A 22,390-nucleotide genomic window follows, 5' to 3' on the forward strand; every position below is an offset into this window, starting at 1 on the left:
TTTCCAGTTTCTTTCAGAATTCTTGGGAATCTGGAATTTTCTATTAGAAGTTTATTGGGTTGCAGAGGGTTAATGTAAAAGAACTAGTGTTGTGTTTGTTCAGGTGTTTGACAAATTGCAATTGTGAGATACACGCAGTAGTTAGGTTGAGTCACTGTCAAACATTGCACTTATCATTCAATCTTTTTTGATTTAAGACAACACTACTCTGCCAAAATACATGCTACATAGCTAAGTATTGCACAGTGCACTTTTTGGATTTGTATTAATGGAAGAATGCAAACTGAGGCAGTTTTACGTCAGTGTGTGTGAAGCTATTATTTCAAGATAATATCGGCACTGGAAAACTAATAGACCTACAATGTTGAAGGCTGTATTAAAACTAAAAACAATGCCCTAATACGAGAGGCAATTAAATCTTTTAAATCAATTTATTAAACATGTTTTGCATAATAATATTGTTACTCATTTGGTTGATGCATGGTAAATGTAATGTTCCTTTCCTTCCATCTCTTACCTTGGAGATGTAAGCTTTGATGCCTTCGGCCAGTTTGATGCAGGGTTCGCCAAAGAGCTGGGCTAGCTGATCTGGGATGTCCTGGTCCTTATCCAGAGCATTTAGTAAACTCAGGCATTTTAACTCCTCTGTCACTCCCTGGCTACGCACCTATAGGACAAACATGAGACAAAAACAGAGAAAGTTAAACGACTGTTAAATGACAGTAATTCTTGATGCAAATTGATCCTCATGAGATGCGGAACCCAAAGATCCAGCGTATCATATAATATTTGTCAGTAGCTAGAAGACAATCGTTATCACAACTGTTTCCACAATAACTATCCCAAAATCAAGTCTTATTAATCATTTCTGATCGCTTACATGGGTCCATAAACATCCTTAAATTGATTTATTCTTTCCCTTTACTCTTGATATTTATGCACGTCAGTTAGTCATACTCTTGTGTATCATCACTCTGTCAGCATTTTCAGAGCATCAGCTCATGTGCTGTCAGTTTCCTTGAGCACGTGTTTCTAATTTCTGCTATTTTTTTCTGCAACATTATCTTGAGGCACCAAACCTTTCTGCAGGTTTTCAAGGATGGAAATAACTGATATAAGCAGGTTTAAGTAAATAAAAGTCAATCAGAAGCAATAACAACTAGGATAAAATAATAATTTGAGGATTATTTTAGAATTTGTGCATTTTTTTAAGTGTTTGGGGGGGAAATGGCATTCGTCTCGGATTGATTTGTAGGCTGAGACCAAACGTAACGAGAATATTTTGGCACAGGTGCACCACTGAAATGCAGGTACTTATGCAACAACACTTAGTAAAGGGTTTTTCCTAGTGTGAACATTTCTTACCATGTGTGCAGACATACACACATATGGAGTCTAATAAGAGACAATTGAATCAACAATTCCTCAGTGGGCAGAGGGGAAATTGTTTGTTTTGCTACGCCTCCTGTTTGGCAGCGACTTCCATCCCAAATAAGAAATGTTTTCATGTAATTTTAGGCAGCATGGGTCAAATAAAACATCTTTGGGAACCAGATTGTCTACGGTGCTCTAGCTTTGGAGTTATGCACACAGATGTGTAAGTGTGTGTATCCGTGTGTGGATATCTTTCAGGGAGGTTGTCGGCATCACGATCTGAAAGCCCTGTTAATGACTCTGTAACAAGCACTGATGAGGAGAGAGATTACAGTCCTGCCCTCCTTCAACCCTCCTCTGTATTTTTATTAATTTCTTTCTGCTTGACCTCCATTTTCTAATGAAACCCCTTTTCTTCCTCTGTGTTCTTTTCCATCCCCTGCCTTTTCTTTTCCCACACCAGCTCATGCTGATGCAAACGTCTGTCTCCCTTTCCTGCGACTGTGTGGGCAATTTAATTCAAACCAAGTGAGAAGGACAGAACCCTTACGGGAAAGACCACCGGGGCCACATCTCAACATTGCTGCCCAGCCCTGACAAAAGATGACTCACGTCTCTAATGACTTCACTTCTATTCAAGGACAAATCCCAATGAGTCTAATTAGACACACATGTCAGCGGTTCCAGTTGGTACACATTCCAGTTACAAGTCTATGTCTAGTTTGAGGTCAACTTTGAGAGGCTCTTATTATCCATTACAGTCAAATTTACAAAATGTGCAAAGCTGACAAAAAGGTTTTCTTGACCTATCTGACCTTTGCATGACCCAAAAACCTGTGTTTCATATAAGACGGTGTCAGTAGCAACACAAGCATGAACCCGACAGCTTTTTGGGAGAAGGACAAGAAGACAAAATATCTAATGGAAAGTTGAGTCTTCACTGGATACATTACTGTTAGGGAGAGCATTTGCAACTTGACTGTTTCTCCTGTAAAAAACAAGTCGACATCTGAAGTTATCACATAGATCTACAAGGTTTTTATTTAAGTTGTAGCTCTACAGAACAAACTCTTTCAAAGTAGCCACATTTTGTCTAATTCAGCATTTTAAGATTATCTGTACAGCTTTTTATTTACATATTATACTATATGAAACTGAGCAGCCTCAAGTAGGTGCTTGTGGCTCGCAGGAATTAATTTTATATGCTGGCCCTGTTATTTGAGAGCTGTACTAGTATATATATGAGGCAGAAAATAAGGAAATGCATAAAAGGTCTTCTTAAAATAGCTACCAAAAAAGTCCCACGTATTCCTTGTTTAAACCTGCAGAGGGTAAAAATGTGCAAATCCTTTAACTTAATGGCATTTAATGGTATTCTCTGCATGCGATGAGGTTAAACTTAATCGCACACAAAATTACATACCGCTGAGTTAATTAGAGTACACGCTCATTTTAAGCGTTTTGTGAAACTTTAAGGGTCATTTGTGACTGTTGGCGTCACTCTTGAAGACTTGGCTCAAAAACGTCTTTCTTTGAGAAGTGACTTAAACTCACTCATCTATCTACTCTCTATTGTTTTTCACCATTGCGATGAGAGAAAAGGAAGCACAGCAGGTCATTTTAGATCATCCGAATACAAGCAGGATACATCCCAACAAAAACTGCTGACAGTGGAGTATGGGCAGAGACACCCCGTGCATTGTGAGGAGTGATGACAGCAGAAGTGATAGGGAGTTTCACACATGCATGAGTGGATCTGAGCTCACTCAGCACACGAAACAGAATGAAAGTGAGTTGCCTTTCTTTCTGGCGCCTTTGCCAAAACACACTCCCTGCTTTGGTGGATCTGGTTGAAGGATTTAATTGCTATTAAGGAGTTCCTTTGTATATAAAAATAAAAGATTTTACAGACCATGCTTTGCAAGTGTGTTTGCACACAAGCATGTGTGTCCATTAAGTTTTGACAGGGCCGGTAGGGAGTGTTTGATCTATTATGGGAAACAGTCTTGTCCATGTTAGTGAAGAGATAAAGCCCATGCACATCAGTGCACAGAGCTAAAAACAGGATTAGAAGTAATCTTTCTGCTCCATTAGTGGATGGAAACGAGGCCAGAGGCCAAACTGAGCTTCCACAGAAACATTATCACAAAGTTAATGCACTTATTTGTTTCTGAATTTAAACTAATAGTAAGTTAAGTGTGAAAAAAAAACATCCTACGTCCTCTCAGTGGAGAAATGATGACATCATCACTAATTAGGACTAAACCTTTGAATATTTAAAAAGAAACAAATTGTAATTTGCAGTAAACTAACTGAATGTGAAATAACCCAAAGGTATTTAAATTGCACTTACAACTTACCATCAATTTACCACTGTATGTACCTCCAATTATGATTGCATATGCTTTTCTTAATTTGTGATCATTTTCTTCTGATTCTGTGTCAATTGGCATTGGGTAATTGACCCAGAATTGGGAAACTGGAAAAAGATGGATTGATGGATGGTTTTCGGTTGTACACATACAATGAAATTGCAGGACAATATGAACCATCCACTGAAGGTTTGACTACCTCAGCTGGAATTCTGTTATGTATAAATAATAAATACCTCTCCACAGACAAATCTCTGCAGTCAGAAAAAAAAGAAAATTGTTAACAAAATTTTAGCCACTTAGATCTAAGGGACCTTACAGAAGTCATGGAAATGCAAGCTATGATACTTTGTTTAGGGTACTTTAATTTCCCCAGTGTACAGGAAAAAACAACCTGTCCGACCTGACTGATACCGACACGTTCAGTAGGTGATGCAGATGTGTGGAATAAAACCTTTGAAACATTGGCTAATGTTGGCTGTCTCTACAAAATTGTTCAGACACATTAGTGAAGACCAACCTGACCAATAGTGGATTGACCAGCTAGCAAACCAACATTGCTGATTTTTGCCCAATGCTGTGCAATCTGACTAAAAGATCATTGTTTGAACAAACAACCCAATGACTTCCAGTCCCAACTGAGAGATGGGTTGGAGGAACAAATTTTGTCACATTTATTTAGAGTCTTCGTGCTGTAGCTCTCATGATTACAATGCAAAAGCTGGCTGGTGTCTGGCTTCAGCTGGGAGCCAGCACCACCACAGAGCCAAGCACAGCCTTTCTTGCTTTCCATGTTTGGTTCCCCTGGAGGATCTTTCCATAAATACTTAATCTAATTGTCTGATCTGTCCGTGTAAACCAAATTCTTCCGATCTGTTGGTTGGCAGTTTGTCTTTCATTTACTCATTTTGAAACCATAATATTAAAACGAACTCTTCATTTAAGCGATTGCATCGGTCATTTCCAGAACTCAAAATCCTTTTGATTTAGTAAAGCTGTTGGAAAAGCAAAGAAAATGTGAGTGTGTTTTTTTTCCTGTAGGCCAGTGTGGACATGCAGGCCTCTAGAGATGGAGGAATCAGCCCCTACATCATTACCATGCCCTGAGAACATCCATCTGGAACGGCTCCACAGGTTTTTAAGCATGAGCATTATGAAGAGGTCCCTCCCCTCATCCATCCTGACTTCTCCACTGACAGCAGTTTGTCAGCCAGTTCCTGAATCCTCTTTGCCAAAACCCCTAAATTGCAAAACTGCCTTTATTAGCTATCATTTCAGGAATAAGTTACACCCCTGTGATTCGACAAGAACAAATCAATAAGCTGGTGAGAGGACAGAATTACTTCTTTACAATTTGCAGAAATATCTTCTGACAAAGACTTAATTACTTTTAATTCTTAAACAATGGTCTAAAGAGGGTTTCTAATCTTATTGATAGCATGTAATCTGCTTTGCAGTTTTGCTGTTATTATTTTATGAACGCACACTTTAATTTTCTCTGAAGCCATATGATATATTTTACACAAACAGTCTTAAATTCTGGTCTTGCTGCACTTATCCCCTGAGCAAAGTATTTTCTCAGTGTATTGACATCAATCATTTATCCTTCCCTTGGCTCCTAAGCAATGAGTCCATCGGGCCCCCTCCGCAGCCCAATCCAAACCAACAAAAGCTAAAAGCATTTGCAACATGCAAAAATCTTTTGTAACTCTCAACTGTGTTGTTAAACTTGCTCAAATATAACTGTATAATGTTGGCTAGCTTGTCAAAAGAAAAGAAAAATAGATATGAGAGTCTGTAGATGTTGTTTTCCTTGGAAAGACCCCTGACAGTTGTTGCATCGCGACATATCCATTTTTTTTCTCCGCAAAACATTTGAAAACTGCGATGAAGATTAATTTTAATATATTTGGATCATAAAAAATATATTTTGTTAATCCAGGTTACATGGTGATGTAATGCACCCTCAGGCAGCCTTGCTAAGAGGACTAAGAGATGAAACATCTGGCTAAACTCTTTGGCAGAAGTTTGTAGAAAAACAGAAAAATGGGTTCATTATCATTGTCTTTCCAAAACGTACTTGCAGTGCGTTGGACCCTGTGCTTCTATTGTGATTACAGTTTGGCAGCTAAAGTTAGAAAACAATTACTCTGACGACTAAAACAAACCAGCTTTAACTGTTGTTATCAGACACAACATGAACTGTGGTTTCCAGTGTCACACACTTAGTACATCAAAACCATATCAAAACTGACTTTGAAGATTTTAATGGAGCAATTAAAAAATCATTTTCCTGTGCGCAAATGGTCAGATGGAGTCTTTTTTTCTGAGTGTGTGTGTGTGTTGTAACTGCTGCTTGTTTTTGTGATAAAATGGCAAGGCTGGTGATTTTTTTGAATTGTTAGGTAGTTTAGTCGAGGACATTGGGCAAAAAATAATCTACCATCAATTAAGTTGAATATACTGGAATTTTCAGTACTCTGCAAAACTTCTGAGCCACCCATCATTTCTTCATATGTCGCTTCCACAGTTTTAAAGAGAGCAATAATTCTCCAGCTCCATTTTCAGTCATTTTAATTTAGGTACAACCATGAGTGTATACAGCCATCTGTAAAACATGGTGGTGGCCGTGTCATGGTTTGAGGCTACATGTGGTGTTAGAGACCTTGTCTAAATTTATGGAACTGTGAATGCCAAAAAGTACCATCAGATTTTAATCCAACTTGCAATACCATCTGGAAGCTTTGGATTGGCAGCAGCCTAATTTTTCAGCACGACAGCGATCCCAAACACACTCCTACACAAACCGACGTGGATAGAAAAACACACAATGAAACACTATCAGTCATGAATTAGCCTCCCCAGAGCCCAGACCTCAACATTATTAAACCAGTGTGGGATCATCTAAAGGCAGACAACATCCAAAGAACAACTCTGAATGTCTTTTAGAAAGCCTGGAGAACTATTCCTGAAGACTACTTAAAGAAATTACAAGATATGTTGACTAAGAGAGTTCAGGCTGTGTTAAATAATAAAGGTAGTCATGCCAAATACTGACTTTGAAGGTTGTTGGAATTATACAAGCTCTGTTTGTGTCCTATATACTGTATTACCAAGTAATAAATCACTGCATGTATTTCCCATTTTCCAACCAAAATATAAAGAAGTGAGGGGTGGCTCAAGACTTTGGGACAGTTCTATGTATGTATGATCAGTTTAGAATTATGAGTCAAGCGAAGATTAATTGTCCTTGTGAGTCAAACACAAAGACACAGAAACACAGACTTTTTGCTCTGCTAAATATTGCACCACCAGATAATGCTCGTTCTGGTCCTGTTGACAAATTTTTGAAATGCACGACTTGTCGTACATAGACACCACTTCAGGACCCTTTAAAACCCTCCATTCTGTCCCTCAGGCCTGTGGTTGTAGTATAGAGAATATATTGGAGTATATTTTAAACCTCAGTAGATGCCCTGGGATGAGTGCACAATCCAAAATTAAAATTAGATGGCATAGTAATCATTGCTCGCATCTCATATCTAAGACTGGTAACTCAGTAGAAATGTATACTGTACTGACAACTGTATTGACATGGTGCAACTACACTTTTCCCTTTAAAATGTAATAAAGCACAAGGTATGTAACGACTCTGTAGCTTGACTAATATCTCTGCACACCAACATCCAAATCATATTTTTTTCTTGCCAGTTTTGTGGTACAGCAGCAGACTGCTTAAAAACAAAGACAGGAAAAAAGAAAACATTTCTCAGCCTGTCAAAAAGTTATTTTACTGCTGAACCTGAACTTGAATAATTGATGGCGAACTACTGTTCTCCAGACACAAGAGCTAAACTGGGATACACTCCCCATTGGTCTGCCTTTGGAACTGATCCTCGCTGCAACGAGTGGAAAATCACACACACAAACACATGCATTTATGAGTGATCTATGCGCTTTTTAAGCGTGCTTAGCCAAAAGACATGTGGTCTCTCATGGCTGTCCATACTCAATTAGATGCCTGGGCTTCAGAGAGAGGCTGACAGAGCTCCTGTGATCCTGATGCCGGCTCTCTCAGGAAGTAGCAAACAATGCTTCACTGTTTCCTCCCCTGTGTGAGAGTTTTTGTGTGTGTGCATGTACATCTGTGTGTGTGTGCATATGTGCAGTTGAGTGAATGTGTGTCTATGTGCATGACCGTTTGTGTGTATGCTTGGCCCTCGGTGGGACACCAAAGCCTGAAAAGAATATCTCAGAGGGCCACTTGGAAACCAAGCTACAATTTTGTGTTTCACTGTGTATGTGTGTGTCTGGGAGTTCTTTGGCAGTCCACAACTCTCATTTTAGGGGATTAGGAAGAGGAGAAGGCAACCACGTAACTCAAATCCAGCAGGCCAGAGGTCTCGATCCAAGAGTGTGTGTGTCTGTGTGTGTGCATTGCAAGATGAACGGCTAACGTAGAGGAAGACAGAGAGCAGGGTGAAATAACCGCTGAGGTCTCACTCACAGTGGCACTGCACATAAATCACTTCATCCAAAAACAGCGGCAGGGAGACACACGAGTGCGGGAGTCAAATAAAACATACTGAGTGTGCAACACGGTGGAACGAGCTTCATCATGTTTAGTTACACCCCAGCCCGTGGCTGTGGGAGGGAAGAGTCTAGTTTTTAGGGAGCAATCTACATGGTATCACTACAAATTACCATCAAATCGATCCGTGTCTTTAGGCAGAAGGAGAATCAGTAGCAACAGTACACAAGAAAGTAGTAACTTGGAAAAAAAAAGCCTTTCACTGGTTCATTAAACTGTATGTCAAATTTGAAGACCATTCGTGAATGCCTCTGAAGGAAATGCTCTGAAGCAGAAGTGAACCAAGGCTCCTACAGTAACCTTCGGGGTATGGTTGCTTGCCTCAACAGGTGAGGTATAGAGGCAGAGCCCGTCCTGCTCATCCAGTATTAGCAATCTGCTGATGTATCGATATAGATACATAAAAACATTAAAAAGTAAAGAAAATATGGAAAATGCCCTTTAGCCATTTTATGGGTGCTGATGTTACACAGTTTGTCCACTGTTGGCAACACGTGTTACAACATGTAACACGACCATGCTTTTAAAAAATAAACTTGGTTTAGTCTTACAAGTCATGGCCATTATAAATGCCAAGACTGATATATTGGTGAATAGCTAGTTTCAGCTGATATATCGGTGGGGCTCTAATTGACAATGCTTCCATCAATCATTTTCTTGCCACTCACAAAAATGCCTAAACAATCATTTCACATTAGATAAAAGAAAATATTCTTTTTTTTAATCATATAAGATGCCAGAGGGAAAGTTTTGAGTGAAACTGTGCATTCGGTTATTATTTAACTGACGCACGTTCAAAATGTTTGAACAGTAAATTTATCAACTTTAAAAATCTCTTTTATGTCACTTCACAGTGTAGCCTGTATCCTGTTTTGGCAGTATTAAGATACACTATGATTTCGTCTTGCTGAATAGCTAACTATACAAAAAGCCGTTTCCACAGCTAGGATGAACCTCAAGAAAGAAAGAGCTTATCACAGCTGTGAAATCTGTTTCTACCTCATCCAAACTGTTTCTAGCAACTGCAACCACAGCTGTTTGGTAAACTGGAAGTAATGGCTATGTCACTTTCCACTGTTTGGTTTATGCAAAGGAAAATGAAATAAGCCGCCTCCTTGAATACAAACAGCTAAACAAGAACACCATACCACACTGAAACAATAAAGTTCAATGAAACAGCAGGTCAGTCACGCACACGAAAATCAATAACATGAGAAACTAAGGGATATCTGTAAATGCTGCAAAAAACAGGCAACATGTTTTAGCTTTAATAGCTTTTACATACTTCAGACCTATGATTAGCACGTATGTTTCTGGAGGTTGTGACACCTTCAGAAAAGTACACGTTTAACTAATTTAGAGAAAGTCTATACAGTCATAAACACTGGAGTATTGTAGGCGTTGTGGTGATTTATTACTTCGGCACTTAAAAGCAACACCCAGCTCACTGTAAAGATGAGCCTTTGGCAAGAGAGTCTGACTCTTCATCCACTACTCACTTTCCTTTGTTAAGTAAAAGGCCCAGAGCAATCATTAAAAGCTGCAGTGAATGTAGTCATGTGTTTGCATCGGTGTACAAGCTTCTGGTTATTTGTGCATGGGTGGGAAAGAGCAGTTTTATATTTAACAGATAGGTTTGAGACGGTTTTCAGTCTAAAGGCATGCGTGTCTGCAGGTTTATTAGCACACTGTGTGCAAGCTTCACTATCTGCTGTATCTGGCAGGCAGCCAGGGTGGTGCTGACACTGATTTATTCGACAGCATTGTCCGTTACACGTTTAATGGCCGGCCATTTTTTCAGCAATCCATCACGTTAAACACCAGGATCTTTTTGCTAAGGAGCTCTTGATTGCCAATAAGGCACAAATGGTATTTACGAGGGAAAATAAAAATATAGGCTGCTTTCATTGTAAATAGTGAAGTAAACTGCGAGTTTCTACCTCACTCCAATGTGCGGGCCAAGTTTTTGTCTGGAGAGAAAAGGCCGACACTCCCCCACATGAGGCCTGCCAGATTGCAGCACAAAATACAAAACAGCTTCCAGGGGAGTATTTTGAAAACTCGAGCCAAAGACACAATCATTAGAGCACCGGGGAGCAGAAACCACCATTTTTAACATGGGTTCATGCAACCACATGAGTCCCAGCCGGGCCTCACATGCCAACATCAGTTTGCTTCAGGAGAGTAACCAACCCGGGAAAGTCTTGGAGAAATGCCGACATTTTTAAAGAAGATAAACTGAAAAAAGTGTGCATCAACATGCAACTACATTTGCAATCATCATTTAAAATTCTGACTATTGGTGGCATAAGATTTATTTCCAACCAATCCAAATTACAACAACATCTTAAACACTCTAAAACATTATAGAAAGAAACCCAACGACACAGCAATCCACTATGAGTAACGGTTTGGCAACGATCGATGGAGTAAACAGGAAAAAGAAAAACCTCAGGCTGAACTTACTTCAGGGAAGGCAGCTATCTTCTTTCGTCCTTCAGGTCCCACACTGACCAAAAGAACTTGATTCACTGTTTATCAGAAAACATGAGGAAGTGCCAGTTCTGGCATGGAAGTGATTAAAAACCACGAAAACCAATCCTCGACTTGTAAACTCTACATCCTCTTCCCCATCTCGGTGACTCGCTTGTTTTGCAGTGACATGCCAGTCATTATTTGGGAGTCAGTGTTTGGTCTTTGCAAATTTCCCCCAGACAGCAGCAGCAGGTGCCTTAAAATGTAAAGATGAGCGGACTCTGTCAAGGTCGAGACCATATTTTTCAAAACAATTTTTTTGATGACATGAATAAACAGAAGAAGAGTTCAAATAACAAGATCGCCACTCATGCCCTGTGATAAGGAAATATTGCCATTTCACACCGCGTTTTCGGTGCCATTTAGCTGACCCCGTCGCCCTAGTGCAGCACTGAAAGCGCTTTCATTATGAGCCGCAAATACTATGTAAAAGCCATTATCGGTTTAACGGATCACACGGCTTTGCCTAAATTTCTTCTGCATTAAATTTCAATCACGCTGTTGCCATAATCTTCCCCAATTTAGAACAACCTTTGCTTCACCGTGACGTCTCTCTGACTCTGATCTTTCTGAAGTTCGATTTCTGCTTATTTGCCTTTAATGAGTGTGTATTTAGCCGCTAGCTCCTACACAAAAAGCTCCACTGATTGCAGCCAAAAGGGCAATTTTATAAATTAATCAGGGAGGTCCTGAAAAATCTTGATTTTTAATCACAATCAAAGAACAAGTCAGGCTCTGTGAGAATAATAGTGAGCCTTCAAAGACAAGTTAAGAGTACACAGATCCATGTGACATGAGTATAACAGAGTCCTGGATGGTTTTGTCTAAAAAAAAATGTCACAAAAAGCTATGAAAAGTTATTGAATCTTGTGGCAGAGTTACTATGTGAACTGAAATATCATGATTGCTGTTGGGTATTGGGTAAAAATGCCAAAAAACAAATTGTCGAATCGTCAAATATTCAGGCACAGTGCTACTTATTCAGAAAGGAACTTCGGACAATGTCACTCAGGTTACATCAGTGTCCGAAATCTGCTCCAGATGTGTTCTCACTACTGGAAACACTTGTTTGTCTGCTCTGTCACTGAATTCACACAGTGACCTTTTCTTTTCTTACGTGGGACTTCACACAGATTTTGTACTAGGAAGCTGGTTGGTTAAAGACTGTGTTATGTCCAGTTAAACTGGTTCTCACAAACATCAAGTAATGTCAAGAACATTTCAGGGCTACATTGCATGTGTATAATTGCTTCAGAAGATGTTACTACAGGTGGTGCAGTGCTTTGCAATGCACAGCACAGTCATTGCCTCACAGCAAGACTATTCTGGGTTCACGGGTGGCTGTGTTTTGCCAGTGCACCCTGTAGCCGTGCAGTTTCTCCAGGTTCCCTTTGAATTTGACCATGAGAAGCATGTGGTTTTCTCTCTGTCTATATGTACCCCGCTGGCGCCCAGGACAGACTCCAGCTGCCCACAGTTTCTCCAGAATAAAAGCAGGTATAGCGCGGATGGATATATCGCTACATTCAAACAATGAGTGTTTTATTGCAGAGTTTCCTGGTGAGAAAAGATACTCAGCCGCAGCCAGATCCACTCAGGAACTAGATCATTTCCTCCAAATCAAGACAAATTGAAGGTAACCATGTGCGAACATGATTTTAACAAAAGACAGCACACATGTTCAGAGAAACTTCACCTAATCTGATTCGATAAATATTCAAGAGATGAATTGCACCAATAAAAGCCCATAAATACACAATTGAACAAGCTCGTCTCCCACTGTTAAGTCAAAGGTTTCTCTTTGAGCTTTAAATCACAAAGAGTCTGGATTTTATACATGCTTGGAAGATGTCAATAAGGCTATAGCTGCTTCTTTCTTAATTCTATCCAGAAGACGGGCTGCTTCTGCTTGCAGGCATTAATGACATCAGGCGCAGGCAGTTACTTCCTTCTGCTCTTATTGGTTTCCCGTATGTGCGTTTGGATGACTTATCTGTTCTGTTTATCTAGCAAGTATGTTTTTTGAGGCCTTTGACATATTTATTGATCATTAGTTTACCTGCCGGCTACAATACAAATGTATGCATGCATCTCTGTGCATTCGGGCGTATGCATTCATGCACGCCTTTCCCTGCCAATATGCGTGACAGTGTACGCAACCCCCATCGAGAACGCAGAACGCCACTCCCAGCTTTAGCGTGTGGAACTATGACCTTTCTTTGTCAGCTTTGCTGTTTTGGAGTACCTCCAGTTTAAATAAAGTTTAAAGACATACAAAAGCAGGGCGGACCTGCATGCTGTTCTTCTGGCTGTGTCCCCTTTTTCTTTTTTAACTTCCTTGTTAGTAAAACAATTGAGAATATTGCTGTTTAACTAAAAAAAGAAAGAAAGAGCTGTTAAGATTAGTTGTGATAAGGACACAGGGCCTATTGTAATGCAAGGCTATGGTTATGCGAGCTGCGTTATCTAAGTTGGTTTTGCTGCTTGATTTGGTTACAAGGGTTAAGTTTCTGTTTCTTCATCATCTTTCCGAGAAGAAAGAAAGGGAAAAAGACATTGTGACAAAAGCGAAGCCGAGGAAGAGAAGAGATCAGGACTTTCTGGTTCAGGCACCTGTGCACAAATGACAACAGAAACACTTACAGTAAATGTGTTAATTATGCCTGATATGAAAGTCGAGTCGAGTCTCAGCGAAAGCAAAAAAATGTTTATTCTGATCAGCATGGAGATTCTCGCAAAGGATTTGGTGCATTTCAGCACACGCTAGAAAATGGTGTATACAAGACAAGTTAGCACCTGTGCTATTTAAACCTAATTTAAACCGGATACTTCACAATTTAAGTCCTGTCAGTAAATTACAGAAATAAAAATACTTTTAAAATCCATTTAATAGCGCATAAAGCACTTAATGCTCCGGCCCCTTGGCATATGTCCATCTAACTCACTATTTAAAATCCAGGTCATCGAGTGGATTATTTTATTTTTCCTGTGGAACAACTTTCCTGCTGACTATAATCTAGTGTTTCAAAAGCAACATTAAAAATCTCAGTTTCTGCTTAACTGTTGGTTCGAATGTTTGAAGATATTTTTGTTTGTTGGTTGGTTTTTGTTGTCTTTGAACGTAATGAGCTTTGTGTTAGAAGAACTACTACAAAGATGATTTTCATTCTACTTTTTTAAAAGATTCATTTATATTGATCTGTTTAGACTCATGACACAGTCTGTGTAGATATTTGAACACACAAGCCCCGATGTGGGAAAGCACCAGCTGACATGTGTGTACTGGTTGTGGGGACAACCAGTTTCAATCAGACAAACAGCTGGATATCATTAGCAGCCCACATGTATACTTTTACCTGAAGTAACCCTAAACTGTTTAGCTGTAGTTCTTCCAAAGAACCACTTAACATTTCTGTTGTATGCAGTAAAACCCAAATTATAGATTAGATGTTATACTACTGTACCGTCCCATCATGAATCATACTTGGGAAAAATCAAAGTGAACAGAATGCTAAAACTGTGCGCAATACGACCAGTTAAAAGCAGCTGTTAGACCAAATAATACACAGCAAGTGTGGGGAAAATGTCACTATGGGAACCAGAGTGGGTCAGAATGCTGCTGTGGGGTCCTGTAGATGCTTCTGGGTGGGCAAGTCCACCATGTGTGGGCAAGGGTGTTAAGTTAAATGTGTTTTTGTGTAGAGGTGCTGAGCAAGTAAGATTCAAGAGGAGTCTATGCAAGTGTTACTATAATGGTACAAATTGTAGCTGATGTGTTTTCTCTACTGATGTCCAGGCGGCTCCACAAGAAGGAAAAAGCATGGAAAGTCTGAGTTATCTTAGGGTTTTGTGTTAGAAGTGCATTTTCCTTTCATATAGTAAACTTAGTAAGTAAGTAAACTTTGTTTATTAAGCGCTTTTCACAGACAGACAATCACAAAGCGCTGTACACAAATATTAAAATATTAAAATAAACAATAAAATCAATAGACATTATAAACAATGTAAAAGATCAAATGTAAATGATGTAAAAAATATAAAATATGTAGATCAACAAAAGGCTTGTTTGAACAGAAGAGTTTTTAACTGTTTTTTAAAAGAATCCACAGAGTCAAGCAAACGTAATTGTAGTGGTAAACTGTTCCACAGCCTTGGTGCAACAGACTGAAAGGCTCTGTCCCCTTTTGTCTTCAATCGTGTACGGGGAACAACTAAGAGACTCTGAGTCTGTGAGCGGAGATGACGAGCAGCAGTGTATTTTATAAGAAGCTTGGATAAGTAATCTGGAGCCTGGCCATTTAGTGCTCTGTATGTTAAAACAAGAATTTTAAAGCGAATTCTAAACTCTATTGGGAGCCAATGTAAAGAATATAAGATGGGAGTGATGTGAACACGCTATAGCCCTAATTCTCAAAATTAATTAAATAATAGTAGAGAGAAAAAGTGGCACTAAATTTGTTTCCATGACTATTTTAATTAAAATTATTTAGGATTAGACAACTTTTACCAACCCTCGGAAAAACATTATTAGCCCTTGAAGAACAAATGAGGAACACATTAGCAACAGCAAGTCTTTCGGTAGTTACTATTTACAGAAAAACAATTGAAATTCTAATATTAATGAATCATTAATTAGTCATTAAGGAAGTGTACATATCCAACATATGTACCAAATAAGCAGGAGTAAAATCATTTAAGGCTTTAAATGTTGTCCACGGAGAGAAAGTAGGGCTACTAACACAGAAGTAATGTGACCTCTCTTTCAGAGCAAATTGTATTACAAACTTTAGTAAATTCATTTACACTTTCTTACTTAGGTGTTGCTGATTGGTCCTAATCTAAACCTTTAGTTTCACTAAAGGGGTAACTATTCTTGTAATATACAATAACCCCAAGAAGCCCTTCTTGCTATGTTTTTAGTTTGTATTTGTGTTAGCAGTTGTTCTTTAGTTACTTAGTACTTAATGAATACTTCCTCATCAGTAAGTTAGTTTTTGTGTCCCTTCTTTGAATGACTTTGAAAACATCTCAACTGAATTCCTGGTGGTAAAAATGCATTGCCACCATTTCTGTGTTTTTGTTTTCATGCATAGATGACTGCCTGCCTACGAAGCTACTGTTCAGACATGAGTAGCTGTTAGTGTTACCAGCCGCCACAATAAACACACAGTTGACCTCACAGACCGCTCTGGCTACACTGTCGTATACAAAACTCTACTACTTGGATGGTGCAGTTTGTTTGTGTGTCCTTATAGTACCTATGTTGTGGAGACATAAACGTGTTTCCGATACCACACTGTGGACACTTTTGGGGACAGAAAGCAAATTGGCACACATTGCAGTTATTTAAATCTTGACAGAAGAATTCCCAAAGTAAATTCTCCCCTGCAGAGAACAGTTTAAACATTTGCTAGATGTAACATTATAGCACTGGATAACTGAGTAAATCCTGTCTGCTTTATTTCCCTGCTTGCTAGGTCAAAGGCTATCAGGAGCTGTCGCTAAAACCATGACTGACCTTAGGCTTCAGATCCTTGAAATATACTCAGATTTCTTACTTGAGAGCTTTCATGATTTCACTACAAGTGCAGTACATTTGCACTTTGCTTACAAGAGCACAGCTCCGACACGTTCTCTTCAGAATTTCTTTTCAACGTGTTGTTCGTTTTAGCCGTGAACTGAATCAGCCTGGCATTATTAAATAAAACCAGACCACTTGAGATCTTTTGTATGACTTGCAATACAAAGCTTCACCAGCGTGGCACTACTTAAAACCTATTCCGCGGCTGCTATTTGTCAATGCGCTCCAATTCCTCCATTCAGTTAAAGCCAATCATTGTGTATTTGTGCAGTCTGTTGAGAAACACCTTGAACACCCCATGAGAAGATTAAAGCTGCCAACTCGAGAATTTGCCAACTCCCAAAACCTGTTCGACATGTGAACTGATGTGATTCTTTGCTACTATTATGCTGCTTCCTGGAATCCAAAGCAAGATGGTGAAGTTACTCCAGCTCTTGCTGACAACTAAAAACCTTCCTTTACGTGAGAAGATGAGGGTTGGGAGTTAAGCTTATCAGTGAGGACTAGACTGTTAAAGATATAGGTAATCTTCTTATGATTAATCTCTATGCCAATGGTAGATTTCTGGTTTTATTTGCATTCTGTCTGTGGTCCCAGTACATATCTGTTAGTAGTGACCAGTTACGCATTGGTTGCATGCAAGTAACAGTCCCTATGGAGAAATGCATCAACTTTCATAAACAGTGACAACAACACAAAACAGGAAGTTTTAGTCCAGATATTTTCTGGTGAAACTGGAAGTACCAAAAGGTTCCTTGAGGCCAATGGGTGTCCAAGATTGCCACACAGTGAACCCTAATACCTTTGATAAACTCCCTCTGCTATCACCACCCTGAGGTGAAATTAAGTCAAACGCTTGAACAGAAACAGGATGTAGTACAATGCACTTTGGTATCATCCTTAATTTCCCCTTAAGTTGAATAGTAACACTTACGGACACTCTTACTGTTGACTATGCAGCTCTACCAGCTCAATATTTGAGTAAGTCTGTTATGTCAACTACTGCTTTCATCCTGATAACCTTTAAGAAAAACTGGGTGAAACTACAAATCTTGACTTCTTGGAGAAGCAAAAACAGCCCCTCTGTGTTGGCTACAAGGGTCTTCAGTATAAAATAGGCTGTTTAAATCATTTAAATCATTATCAAATTACAATCTAGAGGTTTCTTGGCGTCCCCTCCTGTTCACAATATTTTGGAAGACCCAGTTCTACATTGGTCTTGTTTTCATAATATTCAGGCAAGATCTCCCCTACAAGAAGCCAAGACATCCATGTAGCTATTTTTGGAAACAAGTCTTTTTTTGTCCAAACAACTGCAGCATGTTAATGTTTCTTTCCGCCTCTGGAAAGTCTGGGAAATTTGATTAAGGCACTGAAAATAAGGTCAATGAAACCTTAAATGAAAGCACTGAATCGCAATCTTTTTACATACATGCCAGAGGAATGTTTTAGTTCTTGTATTCTGATGACCCGGCTTCACATCTTGATCTAGATCTGATTTGTTCATCCAAAGTCCCATTACATTGAGAGCTAAAAGGTCAGTGTTAAAGGTGCTCTAATTTAGCAATCAAACCAAGCTCTGTTTTCCAAAATTTCCTTCCTTCCAGCTTTTAACAGACAAAAATATCTACCCGCACTGACAACATTAGTTACAAGTCAAGGCCCGAAGGGAAAGCGGCTGCCTGACAGGTTCATGATTTCACTTCTTTTCCCAGAGCTTTATATATTGAGGGTTTTTCGTCCAGCAGCTGCAGACAAAGCCAAATCAGCGCTCAGAGGTTGATTCATTGATTCATGGATGGCCTGTCCAAGAATTTTAGAGGTTTCTAATGAAGTAGTGTTATTTTGTGAAACACGAAGCTGGAAAAAAATATTTTTTGGTTTATAGCTCAGTGAGGCGCTAAGGAAGTGGGACAGCGGCGATAATATTTTTGTGGTTTGTTGATCTGAAAAAGCAATGATGATAGGTTACGATGGGCTCTGATCACAAGCCAAAACCACAGTATTCCTTACAGTCAGTGACAGACTGGGGGAAAACAAAAGGATAGACAACACTGTGGTTTAGGGAGGTAACTGTTTTTAGAAGTGGGACCTGAGCAGCTGGAGAAATTTGGAAATGATTAGAAGACAAAGCGCAGAAAGGAGTTCAGTGGTTGTTTAATTGGTAAAGGAATGAGAGCTGACAGAAGATCAGGCTGGCCTTATTACTCAGCTCAGAAACAAAATGTTGATATGAGAGGGAGAATAAGTGTGTGTATGTGTGTGTTTGACAGAGAGAGGAAGGAAAAGACTGGATTTAGAAAACCTTTATGCAATGACTAAAAGGGTCTCCTCTTTATGCCAGGAGAGATATATCTGTCGATTCCCAAGGACAGATAATGTAAAAGCAGCTAAGAACTTCCCATCTAATGAACCAAGGGCTAATCAGCTAACACACAGTCTGGGAACCCATCGACTATCATTACATGGCCTAGCCTCTGGGGATGATGTCCAATATTTCAAGGGTAATAGTTAGGCTAGCGGTTATCCAGTCCAAGACTTCCTGCTCCATGATGAAAATGAAAAAAAGTGTATAAAAAAAGACTGCTTTCCTCCATAAAGCCTGCTCAAACTTACAGTAAATGAAAACCAGAAAGCTCCCGGTACTTAAAATCTAACCCTTTTGAACACAACATGCAAAGGAACAACACATGTCAATATGAAACCTGATTTCACTTCAAGTGACTTCAGTTGTTGCTTTGTCTTTTTCAATTTATCATCACTCAAGGGAGAGACGAGCAGAAAGGCCTTTTTAGGTGAGCGCCTCATTCAGAACTGAAACCATGGAGTTTCTGATATGACACATTTTATAGCACAACTTGTACAATAAAAATTTGCAGGGTTTTCAAAAACAAAGGTGTATTGTTCTGTTGTAGTCTTTTTATTCTCCATGTATTGTTCCTATTACTTTTTCTTATTTAAAAAGAAGTAGTGATATAAGGTTTCCCTCTGTCTGTATTTCTGTTTTGCCCCTTTGAAGACTGGTTTCTTGTGCTTTTACTTCCATTCTTTGTTCTTTTCCAGCTTTCATTATTGTCCAGTTAAGTCGATCTGCTTCTTTTTTACCGTTCCGTTTGAGTTTATCTTTATTTTTTTTTGTATATACAATACACTCACATTTGACAGTGACTTCGTTTTTACATTGCCATTACTTTCATCCTTCAGAAACCCTTTTACCATTACCAAAATTACTCATCCTATACAACCACTCCAATACCATATGCTGTGGTTTGGTCTCTTTTGATGACACATGTATAGAAAATAATGAAAAGGCTTTAGTTACCATGTGATGGAAGCCATGTGGATCTTTACAGTGAAGACTAGAAATGAGAGGAGAGCCACTTTTTGTAGAAGGCAAATGCAATTTGTTTACATCACAATAAAATTCACATGTTTCTTGGCAACTCCAAGACTCGTAAAAAAACTCTGCAGAGGTATCTGTGTATCACCTGGCTAATTTTGCACAGGCACTGTTTTGGTGGTTATTATAGCTTATTAGCTTGAGGGGGGTCTCTGTTAATGAACAACATTTGTATAATTTAATAAGCTTCTACTAAAAGAAAATGGTCTTTAATCTAAAGCCAAAAACATGGTTTCTCTTAGAAGACTTCTAATAGAACAATTGTAGGGGTTTGTTGTTGCTGTTGTTGTTTTGGGGGTTTGATATACGTACTGCCTGTTATCAGGCATCAATAATTAATACAAAAACTCATGTGAACATATTGATTTAGTAAACCGAAAGCTAACGCTGCAGTTAAGCTGAGATTCTTAAAAACTGAAACAGGTTTATAAACATGAGCAGCAAGGATGACAGTCATGAGATAGCTCTGTTAGGAGCATCAATGCCCTCAAATCTCATGAGCAACATTTATCAGAACTTTATAGCCATGTTGACCGAGCAAACAATGTGATAACACACAGTGCTGCACCAGCTGTTGGCACATGCGCACGCGCGCACACACACACACACACACACACACACACACACACACACACACACACACAGCTGTAGCCACAGCCTAATGAGCATTCCAGTGTGGGAACACAAATATCCTCTTTTTAAGTGTCAAGCTGTCAACCCAAGGTCGTGTGTGTCTGAGTGTGGTGGGTCTCTGTATCTGTACTCAATCAGATAGCATAATGTATAGCAGCAGACTCCTGTCCTGCTCCCTTTGAACTTACTAATAATCTATGCGGCACATCACTCTATTAATCATTTGCCTCTTTTAGCACAACTCCTTCCTCGTTTTAGTTATTTTAATTTAGAGACACCTTTTTTACCACATGTTTTGGTGAAGAAACCAGGCATCCCCCTGTGCTTTAGAAGTTTTACAATTTAAGATCACAGTGATTTTAAGGAGCATGGCCACATGTAGTGAAACCAGACTCATCAGTGAGAAGCGGGAAAGACTGGAAGTATAAATGAAAACCACAAACTTGTTAAACGAACCCAAAAACACAATTTTGTGCTGCCTCATGGCAATAATTAGCAGGTTGACACATTAAAGCATTTGTCATAAAGAAAGAAGAAAAAGAGCAGTGTTTTCCCCCCTGATTGCTTGATTTGTCTTTAATGATATTGAAAATTGTGCTGGTTCTACTTAAAAATTTCACAGTTGAACGATAAAATATTTCGAAATTATGCCAGTGAAGGTTCTCAGTCATCTCTCCACCATTTGACCCTTTAGAACTGAAGAAACTTCTTCCGAATCCAAATCCAGTTTGGATTCGGGAGACAGACACTATCTCTACTTTTAAGATTAGGCTTCAAACTTTCCTTTTTGCTAAAGCATATAGTTAGGGCTGGACCAGGTGACCCTGAATCCTCCCATAGTTATGCTGCAATAGGTGTAGGCTGCCGGGGGATTCCCATGATGCATTGAGTATTTCTTTTTCACGTTTCTCACTATGTATTAACAGACCTCTCTTCATCGAATCATATCTGTTATTAACCTCTGTCTCTCTTCCACAGCATGTCTTTATCCTGCCTTCCTTCTCTCACCCCAACCGGTCTCGCAGATGGCCGCCCCTCCATGAGCCTGGTTCTGCTGGAAGTTTCTTCCTGTTAAAAGGGAGTTTTTCGCCAAAGTGCTTGCTCATAGGGATCATACGATTGTTGGGTTTTTCTCTGTATGTATTATTGCTGGATAGTTTCTAGTGTGAAATTTGGCACAAAATGGTAGACCTTAAATATGACTGTTTTGGTCACTAGCAGGTTGCCAGTAGTTTGCATGGCATTGCAGACTTTTCTGTAAACACTCACCAACTACTCCACGCAAAACTGTGCCACGCAGAGTAAGTAAGAGTTGTGCCTCGCTGTTGAAACCAACACATTTCATAAGGTGCAGCTTTGACTTTGGAGGTGAACGTTCTACGGTTCTGTATCAGGTTTTAATACTGTGTTTGTAGGCATGTCGGCATCTTCCATCTCAACCTGTGTGACTATGGCAGTCTGTTGGAACACAGATTTTTCCCCACTGGCTGGAGGTTCCCAGGGGGCTCACCAGCTGGCCTCTAGGCCCATGACTGATGCTTAACTCACTCACAAAGTTGAAAAAAAAAACATGCTTTTTGGCACAATAACAGGAATTTAAAAATCTAACTTGCTATTTGAAGAATTTCAAATTCCAAAAAAAGGGAAAAAAGAATTATGTACATTATGCTATGCTAAACTTTGGCCCCCGTGTTTATCTTCAAAGCTTAAACCCAGAGTTTGACAGTATCACATTCATACTTTCTGTCTCCTTGGACAAACACTCTACCTTTAATATTAAAAATGAGATGCCTTAAATGGCAATATTCTCACTGGGCAACAGCAAAAATAACCCTGGAGTTTTTTTGGTAAAATTCATAGCTTAACTTGTGTTTACAATGTGGATGTCAAGGAAGTGTGCCTAT

The 22,390-nt window shown here is 39.3% G+C and overlaps 1 protein-coding gene across 1 annotated transcript in view; it reads right to left on the reverse strand.

Moving 5' to 3' along the window:
* Nucleotides 1-22,390, reverse strand: part of tnfsf10l (TNF superfamily member 10, like) — a 72,919-nt gene that overhangs the window by 42,332 nt on the left and 8,197 nt on the right. Inside the window, exon 2 of the mRNA XM_026162602.1 lies at nt 518-667. Within this exon, the coding sequence (XP_026018387.1) occupies nt 518-667 (150 nt within the window). The remainder of the gene's footprint in view (nt 1-517; nt 668-22,390) is intronic.

Source organism: Astatotilapia calliptera, chromosome 3 (genome assembly GCF_900246225.1).
Source record: "Astatotilapia calliptera chromosome 3, fAstCal1.2, whole genome shotgun sequence".
Taxonomy (NCBI): domain Eukaryota; kingdom Metazoa; phylum Chordata; class Actinopteri; order Cichliformes; family Cichlidae; genus Astatotilapia; species Astatotilapia calliptera.